Consider the following 16,281-nt stretch of genomic DNA (forward strand, 5'->3'; position numbering starts at 1 on the left):
AACTCTGTGTACCTAGAACCCCATTACTGTACTGTAAATCATGGTGTCTAACTATTATTTCAATGAAAATATTTTAACATACAGGAAAAACAAAGCCAGATGCCAAATAAACTATGCTAATTTAAGTCCCTGAGAAATTACTTGGTTAGAAGTGTAATAGTTCAGGTACCATGTGAGTTATCACAATAAATCTGTACAGTTCAAATTTCTTTATACAATTGTAATTTTGAAGAAATTATATGCATTTGTCAATCTCTTTTTATTTTTATTTATGTTTTTTTGCTTTTTGGGTCACACCTGGCGATGCACAGGGGTTACTCCTGGCTCTGCACTCAGGAATTACTCCTGGCGGTGCTCAGGGAGACCATATGGGATGCTGGGAATCAAACCTGGGTCGGCCACGTGCAAGGCCTACCTGCTGTGCTATTGCTCCAGCCCCAGTCAATCTCTTTTTAGACTTCTCCCTCTGTCTTGCTCTCATCTTCACTCTATGTCCATTCCCATTTAAGTTTACCTTACCTTTGGCCAATTTTACCAAATCCCTAGTCTCTTGCTGCTTAAACTCATGTCAAATACCAAAACATTAATGTTTAGTTCTGAATATTTCTATCTCTTATCTAATCTCCACAGAGGCTCTTTGACTGGCTCCAAAACACTTTCCCAGGTTTTTTTTTTTTTTTTGGATTCTGGGTCACCCAGCCTGCTCAGAGGTCACTCCCAGTGGTGCTCAGGGGACCACAGAGAGGGCGGGAGCACTCACACCTCAGCAAGCAAAGCATATGTTGCAGCCTTTTGGGCTATCTTCCGAGCTACCAATTTTATTTTTCATTGTGATTCTTATCACTTCTGTCAAGTCCTATTAGCCTCTTTCTGTGAGAAAAAGTCTGAAAAGGACAGAAGGGAAGCTCAAAGCAAATACTGACAGCTTCCTCGCCTGCCTCGAAATTGGGAGAGTGGCAGACTCGTGCAGAAACTTCCTAAAGATCTTTCAGTTGAATAACATTCTTTTTTAAAAGCAAATTCAGCAATACACAGACCCTCCACTAGGACATGGCTATTTCTTTCTCATCACTTTCTCAATGTTGCAGAAACTTGAGAAGAAAAAACTGGCAACTCACTAAGGAAATGAGCAGACTATTTCTGCGCAGTAAATATGGAATGAACTTCCCAGTTTTGAACTTTTATGTGTTTTTTTTACAAGGAGAGAATATCAACATACCTTTTTCATAGTCAGACAACAGGTCAGATCATGATACACCACAGGCACAAAATCTTTTGAAAGATGTACGTCAAATTCTACGAAGGCTGCACCCTGACAAAAATAAGCAAGTATTAATTTCTTCTTTCAAAACAACACTACATCTACGTAACTGACATATTCTTTGATTTGGGCCACACCTGCAGTGCCTTAAGGGTGGCTTCCTGTGGTGTTCAGAGGGCTCCTGTGGTGGTGGGGAGTAAACCCAGACTTCCTGCATGCAAATCATGTGCTGCAGCCCATGGAGCTATCACAATGGTAACTGTATTTTCTTTATGCTACTGTACAGGCATTCGCTCATTCCTGGGTGGGGAATGGGCCTTGGGCTACCATCTAGCTACCAACTGAATACCCCCTAGGGCCTTTCTGTGCCAGAGGGATGGCCCTCACAGGTGTCACGTCCTGCCACAGAGATGGCAGATACGGAGCAAAGCAGAAGTCCAGAACCTGGGGCTACCTACCCCCGCATAATTCCACTGGACATTCAAACCACAAACAGGAGGTGGGTACCACTGGGAGAGACCCCAGCACTGTGTGTGGCCCAAAGACCAACTTCCCCACCCCCACCTGCGCGCCAATGTCAAGTTGTAACGGCTGACAAAAGCTAAAAAGCAGGCCTGGAACCCTCTGAACCCTCTACAATTCTGTAAGATGAGTTAGGAAAATGAACAGAAAGAAGCTGTATGATATTTAAAAAAGGATGCTGCAATTCCAACGTCTTCATCCTGCCATTTACACCACTGATGCAGAGAGGAGAGCTCAGATCTACTCCTCTGTCTCGCTCCATCTTCACCAACAGTCAAAACTGGTTTAAAGACCACTTCCTTGTGAAATGATTAAAGAGATCTCAGGAAGATAATACAGGTACTAAGGCATTTGCCTTACAAAATGCCAACCCTGGTTTAATCCCTAAGCACAGAGCTAGAAGTAAGTCTTCAGCACCAAGTCTTCACTTTTGTGACCCCATAAACAAAAACACTGATACAGAAGTTCCAAGAGAATAGAATAAATGTTCCCTTGTATAGAATGAATGTGTCCCTGCACCCTAGTGCTAGATGGAATAAATATTCATTTATTACTAGATGCATTACATTTGTTACTAGGTGCATTAAAATGTTCAGGAAAAGTTGGGGCCAGAGGGATACTATAGCGAGTAAGGTGTTTGACTTGCAAGCTGTGGTCAACCTGGGTGCAAGCCCCAGTATGATCCATAGTATTATTTATGGTTCCCCAGAGTCTGCCTGGAGTTACCCATGAGAGCAGAGCCAGGAGTAAGGCCTGAGCACTGCAGGGCTTGGCCCGTAAACAAATAAACAAACAAATAGTTCACGACAAGCATGGTATCTATTCTCTAGAATGCAGAGATCAGTAGCTGTAGTTATGTACTATTTTAATTCTTGTCAATAAAACAACCTTGGGGCCAGAGCTACAGAACAGTGGGTAGGGCATTTGCCTTGCACATGGCCAACCTGGGTTCAATCCCCCGCATCCCATATGGTCCCCCCAGCACCCCCAGGAGTAATTCCTGAGTGCAGAGCCAGGAGTAACCCGAGCATTGCTGGGTGTGACCCAAAAAGAAAAAAAACAAAAGACAAAAAACCCCAAAAAACAAACAAACAAAAAACCCCAACCTTGTATGTGCTATTTGTAAAAAGCAGTTCTTAAAAAAATAAAACAGGTACCACACTGCTGACCCCCTTTTACCTGTTTTATTTTTTAAAGGGGGTCAGCAGTGTGGTACTGGATACAAAGTCTAACGTTAGAAACTAGATTGTAATGTAGCAGATACAGATGTTGAAATATGCAGATATACTTGAAATTGAAAAAAAAAAACAACTTTTGAGAGGGTCACTCACATGACTAGCAGCATTTCTTAAAGAAGCAATAGTATTTTCTTGCACTTTAGCAAGCCTGAAGGAGAATATAAAGAGTTACTGTATACAACAGACAAAGAAAATATATAATAGTAAATGTAATATTGAAGCCAACCATATTTCTAACAATGGAAATAGTTCTTTCTTATTTTATACATTTCTTGGCCAAAAGGCCTGGATATGATACATAAATCTCTACACTAAGGCTTACTTCACTCCTCCCCCAAAGATAGCAACTATCACCTGGGTGATTTATTTCAAAAATGTATGTTTTAAGGGTCACATTTACATGCCAAATATACATATGTCCTACATTCCTTCCTGCAAGCATGGTGCCCAATGAAAGGAAACAAGCCTTCACAATGGCACGAGAAAGCACAAGTACACATGGAAACCTGTTCCCCATAATAAGTCTCAGGTGATTTAATACTGGCAGGTGCGGGGACCGGAAACTGCTGGCACACCAATCGGGTAGAAGCACGGAAACTTTTTCCTCAAACAGGTGAGCAAACTGAGACCCAGGAAGGGCGATACGCCAACAGTCAGGACCACACCACAGAAGCAGTGATGCTCTTGGCTAGTGCTTCACTTCACCTAGCCTCCCTCCCAGCTTTCTTGTTTCAATGTCCTCTGATCACTAGTTCAGGAGAATATTAACAAGACTGACCAGAAGCATAGGAGAGAACTGGTTATCTAATTAACTTAAACGGAGTGTTCTAATCACTGAGTCATACTAAAGTTCCAGGGTACTAATAAAAGAATCGTCTGACTTTTAGTCAAAGCAATGCAGTAACCATCTCAAGTGTAAGTTCCAAATGTGAGCACTCAAACCTACTGAGCAGTTGTTGTCGAATTCCCTGCACCTCTGTGTCCAACATCCAATGGTATCCTCGGCTTCCAATACTTGGAAAACGAAGATTTCATGTCACAATTATATCCTGGTAGCGGCTTAATAATTATATAATCAACTTTATAGGGGAAAAAACAGAGAGGGAGGAAGAAAAAAATCAAAATTATAAAGGTCATACACTGATTCCTCCCCAGGTCAGCACATTTACATGGAACCCTGGGGAACCCCAGCACTGCCATGTCCAAGTAATACCAGGTTGCCTAGACCTAAGTATTGAATTGTACAGTCCATACAGCTGAGCCAAATTATGCTAGGAGGAACCCCTGGACACTGCTTGGGAGGCCCCCACTTTCTTCCCTAAAACACAGTAACTGGGAAGAGACTAAAGAGCCATCCTCCTTTCCCAGGCTTACCTCTCACTTTGCCTATGGTTTTTCTGGAATTTCTGCTCATAATAGGAAGAGTAAGGATTCCAGCACTCTTCCCACTCTCAGCAATGGTGGATGACAAGAGGCAAGCTGTACCCACATGTCCAGGGAGGGCATCGCCCTGAACTACATGTTCACTGAGATCCTCCTGAAAAAACAAAAGAGATAATTTGAATTTATTTATTTATTTTTTGCTTTTTTGGTCACACTTGGCGATGCATAGGGTTTACTCCTGGCTCTGCACTCAGGAATTACTCCTGGCGGTGCTCAGGGGATCATATGGGATGCTGGGAATTGAACCCGAGTCAGCCACATGCAAGGCAAATGCCCTACCCGCTGTGCTATTGCTCCAACCCAATAATCTGAATTCTTATACTTCAGTATCTTTCACCTAAAAATCAAAAGCTATACCCAAGTGAACAGAGTCAATCGCAGAGACAGCACAGAGGATGAGGAGCCCATCATCGTGCAGCTGATCCTGGCACTGATAATGCCAGAGGGTCACTGAGCAGAGAGGCAGGAGTGGCCCGAGTACCAACCTCCAAGGATAAAGGCAACAACGTTTATGGAGGAAGATAGATATTAACAAGTACAATCAAATTTACACTCAGATAATTTAGATGACTTCTTTGGTGGAGTGATGTAGTTCCCTTTAATATATACCAACAGGTTATGCCATGTATTGTAATTCAGGTGATTTACAATTCTGATCTTCTAAATTGTGTTAAGTGACAATTCTAAGGAAATTATCCTAATTTTATTCTTTTTTTTTTTTAAATTTTTGGGTCACCTGGAGGTGCTTAGGGTTTACCTCTTGATTACTCAGTAATTACTCCTGACATTCTTGGGGGGCCATATGGGATGCTCGGATTGAACCTGAGTTGTCTCATGCAAAGCATGCACCCTACCTGCTATGTTATTACTCTGACCCAATCTTAATAATATTCTTAATAGTACTAGAAAATTTATCAATTCTATGTTTTTAAAAACCTTTAAACGTATAGATGGTGAACTTAAAGAGCTGTAGAAGGCCACTGCGTAGTTTAGTGGTAGATAATAAGCCTCATATTTACAACACTTTGGGTTTGATCTCTCACAACCAAAACAAAATGTTGCATCAATTGTGGCTTTACATCAACTACACAAAAGCAGAAATAAGTTCATGACTTCATTATTTTTTTCTCAACCCCCCTTGGAGTAAAGCAACGACTCACCTCAAAAAAATCAAATATTAGTTCCAGGTTGTCTGGTTCCATTGTCTGTATACTATACTCGGTCCAACGATCAGGCTGTAAGCCATACCCGCACTCAGGCTGTGAATGCCGGCACTTGAACTCATTGTCACTTATTAGGGAGATCTCCAGGCTATTGGACATTTTGTGAAGAACTGTGGGAGATACTCTATCATCATCATCCTCCTCCAGACCTTCTAGAGTGAGCTTTACCCTAAAGAAAAAAAAATAAGGAAATGTAAATACAAGTACAAAAAGAAAACTCAGATAAATGTTATCTAATAAAGTACTCTCTGAATATGCTACATCTTCAAGAATGAAAAAAGGTCACATTCTAGGCCAACGATACCCAACTATTCTTTTTTTTTTTTTGCCTACTGTCCCCCTCTTAAAAAGTTATTCAATGTCTCTTAGAAATCTACCTTACGTAGACAAACAGTATGCCTCAACTGCACCTGATACAACTCTCCGTCACTGCATTCAAGCTGGGAAACACTGCTACGTGTTGGGTTTGTTTTGCAGGTGATTAGTATCAGAGCTATATGTTATTTCTGAAGAGTATTAAAATGAGAAAGGTGGTTAATACTCTTTTTAGGAATTCTTCATTTTTAAAAATCCAAGTCTTGGGCTGGAGAGACAGGACAAAGGGTAGGGCATCTGCCTTGTACACGGCCGAGCCAGGTTCAATCTGAGCACCAAGCACCACCAGGAGTTAACTTCTGAGTTCCAATAGGAGTAGCCCAAAAACCAAAACCAAAACAAATAAACCAAGCACCCTACATGGTCCCTGAGCCTGCCAGGAGTGACCCCTGAGCGCCAAGCAGGAGTAAATCCTGAGCACCATGGGATGTAACCCCCCCAAGACAACAACAACAAAAAATTTATCAATAAATTAAGATGCCAGCCTGGAACAGAGAGAGCTCCCAGGCTGAGCATATGCTCTGCACGCAGTGTACCGGGGTTCTGCGCCCCCGGCACATTACCTCCAAGTTCCTGCAGGCAGCGGCCCCACTGCCTGGTATGTGGCTCTTTCACAGCCCCACGAAAATATCAGACTAAAGTAAGAATCTGAGGAGGTTTGTACCATCATCTCATTTACAACTGATGATCTCAGTTTACTCTAAGTTTGTAGACAGATAAGCATCATACAACTGAATTCTACTGTTACTATACATTTAAAGAATGTATAGTACATAAAGAATGTATAAATACATTTATAGAGGGGCTGGAGCGATAGCACAGCGGGTAGAGCGTTTGCCTTGCACGTGGCCGACTTGGGTTGATTCCCAGCATCCCATATGGTCCCCTGAGCACCGCAAGGGGTAATTCCTGAGTGCAGAGCCAGGAGTGACCCTTGTGCATTGCCTGGTGTGAAACCCCCCCCCCCCCAAAAAAAAAGAATACTAGAGTTGGGAGGCTATAACTAAGCCAAGAGTCTAAAACTCGTCCAAGGCTCTCAGAACAAAGAAGACAAAACTAGATATGAAGACACAGGTCCACAAAACAGGTCCATTTTCAATGGGAACTAATTACCTGCAATACCAAATCAACTTAGTTCTAAAATTTCTTGCACTAATGAAAACATAGACCAAACTTTTGTTCTGGAGGCATACCAGTAGTGGTTAGGAAGTCACACCTAGCAGTGCTCTGAGTACAATGATGTTCGGGGCTCAAACCCACGTTTCCTCATGCAAAGCATGCCCTCCAGCCCTTGGCGTCAGCCCCAAGGGTCAGATTAAATGCTTTTAATACTATTAATGGAGAGATTAACATTACTGTACAGAGCAACAGTTAGCTATGAAAATGTTTGTTTCTGGATTTAAATGCGATGGGATCTAATGTATAATACAATTAGGGGGATTTATATGTAGTGGACAGGAACAAACATTCAAAAAAGACACTGAAGGGCCGGAGAGAGAGTAGAGCAGGTGGGGGTTTGCCCTAGACGTAACCAGCCCAGAAACCACATTTGGTCCCCAAGCCCCACCAGGAATCATCCTTGAACACAGAGCCAGGAGCATGACCTGAGAACCTGGGTACCATGGCCCCAAAAGACAAAACAAAACAAAACAAAACACTGAAGGTAAAAATGGCCGTTTTGCCAATAGCTTGCCTCTGTACGTTATATTTTTAAAAGGGTCAATGAAAGAATCTAGTATATTTTATTTATGTTAAGGATTTCTAAAAAACAGATAATATCTGTAAGAAACACTGCTTTCCACATACTATGGAGAAAATGAACTGAGTTCATTTTTGCAATCTGATGGCAATGAGATATTTGAAACATGTAAGCTATTGTTAAAATCTATTAATTTCCTGCCTCATGTAGGTTTGGTCTATAACTAAATAAACCTGGGGGTTGTTGGACAATGGTCAGAACAAACACCAATTTCTAATTTCCAGCTAGCACAATGATTTCAACAGGAATTAATCACACTGTATAAATAACAAAGATTTGCTATTTAAAAACAAAAAAACCCTCTAACCTTAAACAACACAAAAACATGTATACTCAAAGTGATTTGCAAATCAACAGAAAAGACTTAGTTCGTACCTCCCATCCAAATAAGAATTCCAACCATTAATTTTCTATTAAATTCTTTACTACAGTCAAGGCAAAATAATTCACACCAACCAATGATTTTCTATTATGTCAATTTCAAGGTCACATGCTACTGAGCTATCCCTCAGATTCTAACATTATTTATTTAAAAAACATTATTTAAAGCTATATGAATAACTGGCTAAAGAATCTTTGTCATCAACCGAATCTTGCAATTGAAGCATGTGGCATAATTACCTTGGGTTTTTCAGGAGCAAAGCAGAGGCCTAGAAAAGTTAATGCAGAGAGAGACAAGATAGACCTAAGACCTGTTGGTACCCGAACCTTACCCTGAATTACCAATGCAAAAGACTTTCCCTGTGTATTTCATATCTGAGAAAAATGATAAAACATTTAATAAGCTACTAAAAAACAGTGACAGATTTATAAACTGCAGTATCAAAAAATACATTATATATAAAAGAACTCCAAATTTCAAAAAGTTAGGTCCCTGGGGCTGGAGCAATAGCACAGCAGGTAGGGTATTAGCCTTGCATGCGGCCGACCCGGGTTCGATTCCCAGCATCTCCCCTGAGCACTGCCAGGAGTGATTCCTGAGTACAGAGCCAGGAGTAACCCCTGAGCATCACTGGGTGTGACCCAAAAAACAAACAAACAAACAAACAAAAAAAGTTAGGTCCCTAGATGACAGCTCACTTAAGGGCATGCACGAAGCCAGGAAAATAAAGTCACTAGTAAAACCTGGCACCTACTTACACTGATAATTGAAAAATCAATTTGGGACTTCTGGGTAACTGTTACCTTTCGTCAGGGAAAGCTTCCTATTTTCTTTCTTTTTTGGGAGGGTGGGGTAGTGGGGGTCTGCACCCGGCAATGCTCAGGGGAGCATATGGTATGCCAAGGACTGAACGCCAGTCGGCCACATGCTCCAGTTCCATTTTTTTCCACTTTCAAGTCAGGATATTTCCAACATGTTTTTTTCTGCTTTTACCACATTCCCCTCATTTTAGCACAGAATTACTTCTGTTACATCAATTTAAAATCAAGCTATCTATTGTTACGGAAATTTAAATGGCAAAAATAATGAGGATACATTAAGCTTTGAAATCACTTAACTATAAACAAATTTTCTGGTTTTAAATTCAGAGATTTAGGTGCATATGTAACTTCGGTTATCTGAGGCAAGGAAGTAGCTCACTACCCTAAGATCCTATAGTTTGTATTACTGTTACCCTGTTGCTCATCGATTTGCTCCAGAGGGCACCAGTAACATCTCCACTGTGAGACTTGTTACTGCTTTTGGCATATCGAATATGCCACGGGGAACTTGCCAGGCTCTGCCATGCAGGCGGGATACTCTCGGCAGCTTGCTGGGCTCTCCGAGACGGATGGAGGAACTGAACCTGGGTTGGCCGTGTACAAGGTAAATGCCCTACTCGCTGTGCTATTGCTCCAGCCCAGTTTGTAAAAAAATTTAATAAATTAACAATACCTGTAAATGTGTTATTTTCTCAGTATCTAAATCTAAAGGTTTAAATCAGTTGGGCTAGAAGTCTATAGTGTTATTGAAAAGAATAAAATGGCCACAGTCACATTAACTAAAAGTCATACCTAAATCTAGATTTTTTCAATTTTTTCTTTGTTATTGAGACAGGAGGTTTTTCAGAATAATGCAAACGTAGTCTTATTTCAGTCTGACAAGTCAGCCACCCAGAATCCAGAGTTTCAACACCATCTGGCAAAGAAAATATGGACAGTGAGAATTATATACTTATATACTTAAGACAATCCAACAGAATACATAGTGACAACTCTAGTCACATTATTTACTTATTTTGCAGTGCTGGGGATCACACAAAACTCTCGGCCCCACACAGGCCAAGGCAAATGCTCTCGAGCTGAACTACATGCTTGGCCCAGCACGCTTACACCCACTACATTTCCATTCACAGAGCCTATACAGCGACTGCCGTGTACCTCCACAGCAAATAGTCTGACATTTGTCACTGGAGCTGCGTATGAGGCAAGGAGAAAAAACTGAACCAGATGTTAACAGTGAGCCTCATTTTAAAAGTTTAAGTGAATGAGTTTTTTCCCTGGGGTCAGTAAGACAGCAGCACAGTGAGCAGGCGGTGGTCTCGGGCTCAGTTCCGACATGCCGCAGGGTCTCCCAAGGAACACCAGCCTGAGTACAGATGCACAGGGGTCACTCCTGGCTCATGCACTCAGGAATCACCCCAGACAGTGCTCAGAGCCAGGAAACAGCCCTGGGCAGCACCAGGGGCAGTCCCCAAACCCAAATACAAACAAACAAACAAGAGACCACTCAGTGGCCACGAACAACAAAAGAATAAATAAATACAAAAAGAGGGGCCAGAGGGATGGTGCAGTGGGCAGGACACTTGCCTCACATGGCCAAGCCAGGTTCCATCCTGGCATTCCATACGGTCCTCCAACCCTACCAGGAATGACCCCTGATTGCAGAGGCAGCAATAAGCCCTAAGCACTGTCAGGTGTGGCACAAAACCAAAAACAAGTAAGCAGTGAGATAGCCTTACTGAACTCATCAGTAATGCGAACAGTCTGCACCAAAAAGAATACACATTCCAAGCGGGCACTTAACCTAGCTGCTGTTCCAGCGGGGACCATTATTACACATCCAAAGTGCCACATGAGCGTGTCAGCTGAAACTAGCTATGTCATTTGTGCTGGGGGCTGAGATGAAAAAAAGAAAAAAAAAAAAGAAAAGATTCAAATCAATTCTATATTTTAATTTTTATAAATCCTGCCATAAAATGCAATGTTTATAATAGAAATGATTGTGGTAACACTGCATTAGCACTGCTTTACTCGAAGTTATATACTATCATAGATTAAAAACTTTTCATTGACCAGCAATTATTTTGTACCTAAGCTTTTCACCAATAAGACTTAAAAATGGAGAAACAAATTTCTGTAGCAAATGTTAACTAAAATTGAACTAAGAAAATCTAAAACCAGATTGAGGATAACAACAACTCCTTCCCCTCACCTCCAACCCACTCCCCAAAAGGCAGGAAGTGGGGAGGAATATTGCCACGCACTTGTACATAAACTATTATTAAAATGGTTCAGGGGGCTGGAGCGATAGCACAGCGGGTAGGGTGTTTGCCTTGCAAGCAACCAACACAGGTTCGATTCCCAGCATCCCATATGTTCCCCCCAGCACCGCCAGGAGTAATTCCTGAGTGCAAAGCCAGGAGTAACCCCTGTGCATTGCTGGGTGTGACCCCAAAAGCAAAATAAATAAAGTGATTCAGAGAAAGGATGTCATTCAATTAATTATAATTGAAGACATGTGAAAACAATTCTATAGAGAGTTCTCTAAAACATATCAATAACATCTCAAGATAAGGAGAATTGTCCCTAGAAGAAAGCTATTTTAGACTAATTTACAAATAATACCAAACAAAATTAAGTCAGAGTTCAATTCCTATCCACAAATACTGCCAGAGCTACACTACTACAGTGCACAAAAACACTGTCACTGTCATCCCGTTGCTCATTGATTTGCTCGAGTGGGCATCAGTAAAATCTCCATTGTGAGACTTGTCGTTCCTGTTTTTGGCATATCAAATATGCCATGGGTAGCTTGCCAGGCTCTGCCGTGCGGGCTGGATACTCTTGGTAGCTTGTCGGGCTCTCTGAGAGGGGCGGAGGAATCGAACTCAGGTTGGCTGCGTGCAAGGCAAACCGCTGTGCTATTGCTCCAGCCTCCACAAACACACAATGGAGTAAAACCACCAACAGAACACTCAGGCCCTGCAACTTCTCATAGTCAACAGTAAAGCAGGCTGGTTGTCGGCCATTTCTCTCTCTCCAGCTCAGCATCAGAGTAGCCACGAATCCCACCCACCCACTATGCTTTTATACTTCTACAGTGTAGAATTTATTATTATTATTATTATTATTACTTTTTGCTTTTTGGGTCACACCTGGCGATGCACAGGGGTCACTCCTGGCTCATGCACTCAGGAATCACCCCAGACAGTGCTCAGGGGACCATATGGGATGCTGGGATTTGAACCCGGGTTGGCCGCGTGCAAAGCAAACGCCCTACCCGCTGTGCTATCGCTCCAGCCCCTACAGTGTAGAATTTAAATGAAAATGCAGTTGGCATGATAACTCTGCCAGACTATGGTATTTCAATTCATTGAGAGAAAAACTCGAATCCTCTGGAAATGAAATACTTACTGAAGCGGAAAAATATTCAAGAGCATACCATTTTGAACACTCAGAGGTAAAATTATTTCCTTACTGAACTATTAATTGGTTTTGTCTTAGAGCCACACCCAGTGATGCTCAGGGCTTACCCCTGACTCTGCACTCAGTAATTACTTCTGGTGGTGCTAGGGTGGGACTATATGGGATGTTGGGGATTGAACTTGGATGGGTAGCGTGCAAGGCAAGGGCCCGACCTGCTGGTCTATCTCTCCAGCCCTGACTTGTCAATTGTTAAAGATTCATCTCTAGGGCTGGGAGATAGCTCAAGTGGTAAAACACCCGCCTTGCATGTGCTGGGTTTCCAGAAGCTCCACTTGGCTTGGCCCTGGTGGTTCCACAGCTACACTGGGAATGGCTCCCATTTATCAGGTAATTTTGGCCACTGCTTAGGGCCTACTGTTGGCTCCATGCTGAGGGATCATTCTTGGTGCTGCACTTATGCGATGCCAGTGACTGAACCTAGGTCACCAATAAGCAAAGCAAGGAAAACCTAAGAATCATACTGAAGGAATGGAGAGGTAAGACAGCAGATAATGCACCTGCCTTGCATACAACTGACAAAGTTGCAAGGCAAGGAAAGCATAAGAATTATATTGAAAGAATGGAGAGAAAATACAGATGGTAACGTCTGCCTTCCATAAAGTCGACCATAGAGTCGACTTGGGTTTGATCCCTGGCAACACAGATATCCCTAACACCACAGGGGTGCCTGAGTGCAAGAGTCAGGATTAAGCCTAAACACAGCCAGGCGTGACAAGAAAAAGAAAAGAGAAGGGAAGGGAACAGGAGGAAACAGAGGGGAGGAGGCAAGAGAAGCAAAAAGGAAAAAACGAAGGAAGGAATTACACTAGAAATGACTACTTAACAGAGTGTACCTGTTTCTGGGATCGAGTCTGTTTCCAGTATCATACCTTATCGTATTTCCCTACTGTTTCTAATGAATTATACAGGAACATCTCAATGACATCATTAAAGATTTTCAAAACTCATTTTTACTTACTGTGGATTCCAAATTGCCCATCATCAATAATAATTTCATTTTCTAGAATTGAAGGAAAATAAAAACCCAGTTAAAATTTGTGATGCATGTACAGCAAACTGAGAAAGCACCCATCTTAAGGATTTTTAAAAAAAAATATTAAATCCAAAATTTCAAAGCAACCCCAAATGAATAAGCATGTTTATTGTAGCCCTCAATAAAGGATTACTTGAAGGAGGCTATCAAATAGTAATAGTTCTCGCATACTTTGGTGACTACTCAAAGATGTCAGAAGATTAAGAAACTACTCAGGAGGTGGCTCTAGTAGCACCGAGAGGAACTTCCACACCCACCAACACGAGGGGCACAGGGTGCTGGGCAATGCGATCTCCTGGTTCATTTTTCAAACCAAAAATCTTGGCACAATTAAAATGCTTATTCTTATGTAGCACATTATCTGAAATTATCTAGATATAATCCTCTCAAGTCCCAGCTATGCTCTACAGCCAGCTACAGCTTTACAAACAGCGTTAACTTACCTGCAAATACAGAGCTGTGAGGAACTACCAAAAGAGTGAGTGCTAGAACATTCCCTTCTAACAGAAATTGCAACTATGAAGCTATGAAACTTCAACTATAGATTTTAACTGTAAAGCCCCAGCCTCTTGAGTAAAATATTTAATTACCTTTCCTCTTACTTCCTTCTCAGTTTACCTTAAACGTAAGTCTGAAGTATTTGTTAAGATAAGCATGACAGCTGCCAATAAAGATTCTCTGGTAGGTTGCACATAGCTCTCAAGTTTAGGAACTGTACTTTCCACAACTATCAATTTATTTTTAAGACCAGAAATAAAATCATCCCACTTCTCACAGTAAAAAAATATACTTGATTGCAAGATGCCTCAAAATGCAAATTACTTCAAAATGTTTCGTTACCTAATACCACATTTCCAGCCTCAATATGGGACTATTAGAATTCTAAAACACACTACCATAAAAATTATAGCTACAAAAATGTATTAAAACATACAAGAGGAAAATCCAATAAAGAGGATGGAATGAGATTTGTTTAAAGGAGATACATCCTAAGTAGAGGGTAAAGCAAAATCTCTTAGTACTTCCTTAACTAAGCTAATAACTGGCAAAGTATTTTGTATGTGTAAATTTTAACTTGCTCTAGAAAATGAAAGATATACTTCATAGCACTAAGTCAATCTGTAGATGACTCCAAGAGAGTAATTTAAATTATTAAGTGAACTTTAAATTTTGATCTCAATACAGAAAATGAAATTAAAAAATACTTGTATGAAGAGAAATGCCATTTTTAAGCATAAGAAACTGAATAATGTTTAAAAATACAGCTGAATATTGACTTTAATATAGCCGGCAGGGTATTTAAGTAAATCAGGAGGAAAATACAGCCAAGAAATTGGAATTTATTCATACAAGTTTATTCAAGTATCTACTAGTTTACAAAAAACACAGAATTGAATAATTTATCCTTTACTCTTACTCCTCAAATTAAAAAAATATAAGTAGCTTTGTTGTAGGTTAACTCCTTCCTCAAATGTTTTACAAGTTCTCTGAGCGAGTAATCAAATAAAGGCCTGGGTGCTCAGTCAAGAACATTCATGTATTAACTTTGTTGATCACTTTATAAATAACTACTCCAAATCAAGAATTCCATTAATATTAAGTTAACCCAAGACAATAAAAATAACTAGGCAAGCATTTCTAATAAATGTATAAAGAAAGGCAATTAAGAAATGTTTAGTTTTGAAAGATCCATGAAATGCTACGTGAGAGGTGTAGTACTGACAACGCATTGACCTTAATACTCAAGAATTTAAAAAATTTATCAAATCCCACTAAGCCATTGTGCAGCATATTAGTAACTTTATGCATATGCCTCAAACAGATGCAGTTAATGCCCATACCTAAAGGGGTTATTGATCGTGGTTGTAGATGAGTCTCCCACTTGTGAACTATCACTTGACATGGACCACCGATAGTCTGCAATTTAAAAGTTAAACGTCTGCAATAATTTCTTATATCTTATTTTCTACCCAAGACTCCATAAGATGTTTGTGGCCTAAGTCTTATTCTAAATATGAAACCAAAAGATTCATCTTGTTAATTACCAATGTTATATGTCAAAAACCAAGAATGTACCAGGTCACAAAACATGATGAGTGCTGGAAGAAAATGGGGGTGAAGCAGTAAACCAGAAAAAAAATTAGATGAACTAGCACATAAAACCATCTTAAACCCACTGCTAAATCTGCCTACAGCCCTCAATTAAAAAAAAAACCCACTTTATTCTTCAACAATTATTAATTGTGCAGTAAAGTTAACCTAAAATACTTTTAGTTTGTATATCAGAAATCAATGTTAATGGAAAAGGTATCTTAAGCAATTCTTCAAGTGTTGGAAAAAAAGCCTAAACTCTATATGACAGTAAGATTATCACAAGTATTTCACGGAGCATGAGGGTACAATAAAGATCTTTGTTTGAGGGATATATGTATGTTTATATACTTAAGAATATAGAAAACAGGAAGAAAGGCAGAGTTCTCTGATCTTAATAACGAGTGTTTCTAATGATCAAAGAAAACCCTTACAGGACAAACGAGTGGATAAATGTGTAAAACAAGTTCTGTAAAAGAGGTACTAACAACTAGGGTTGGAGGGACGGTGGGCAGGGCGCTTGCCATGCACATGACCAACCAGGGTTAGATCCCCAGCACCTCATTATAGCCCCCTGAGCACTACCAGAGTGATCCCAGAGAACAGAGCCAGGAACAATCCCTGAGAACCACCAGGTGTGGCCCCAA

General features: G+C 40.7%; 1 protein-coding gene across 2 annotated transcripts in view; it reads right to left on the reverse strand.

Moving 5' to 3' along the window:
• GPCPD1 (glycerophosphocholine phosphodiesterase 1) overlaps positions 1 to 16,281 on the reverse strand; it is a 57,356-nt gene that overhangs the window by 19,923 nt on the left and 21,152 nt on the right. For both annotated transcript variants that reach the window (XM_055130859.1, XM_055130858.1), the window contains exons 5-12: positions 15,385 to 15,460; positions 13,469 to 13,510; positions 9,817 to 9,940; positions 5,625 to 5,856; positions 4,396 to 4,558; positions 3,968 to 4,100; positions 3,115 to 3,169; positions 1,220 to 1,312 (exon numbers count right to left, since the gene is read on the reverse strand). In XM_055130859.1, the coding sequence (XP_054986834.1) occupies positions 1,220 to 1,312; positions 3,115 to 3,169; positions 3,968 to 4,100; positions 4,396 to 4,558; positions 5,625 to 5,856; positions 9,817 to 9,940; positions 13,469 to 13,510; positions 15,385 to 15,460 (918 nt within the window). The remainder of the gene's footprint in view (positions 1 to 1,219; positions 1,313 to 3,114; positions 3,170 to 3,967; positions 4,101 to 4,395; positions 4,559 to 5,624; positions 5,857 to 9,816; positions 9,941 to 13,468; positions 13,511 to 15,384; positions 15,461 to 16,281) is intronic.

The sequence above is a fragment of the Sorex araneus genome, chromosome 3 (assembly GCF_027595985.1).
Source record: "Sorex araneus isolate mSorAra2 chromosome 3, mSorAra2.pri, whole genome shotgun sequence".
Classification (NCBI taxonomy): domain Eukaryota; kingdom Metazoa; phylum Chordata; class Mammalia; order Eulipotyphla; family Soricidae; genus Sorex; species Sorex araneus.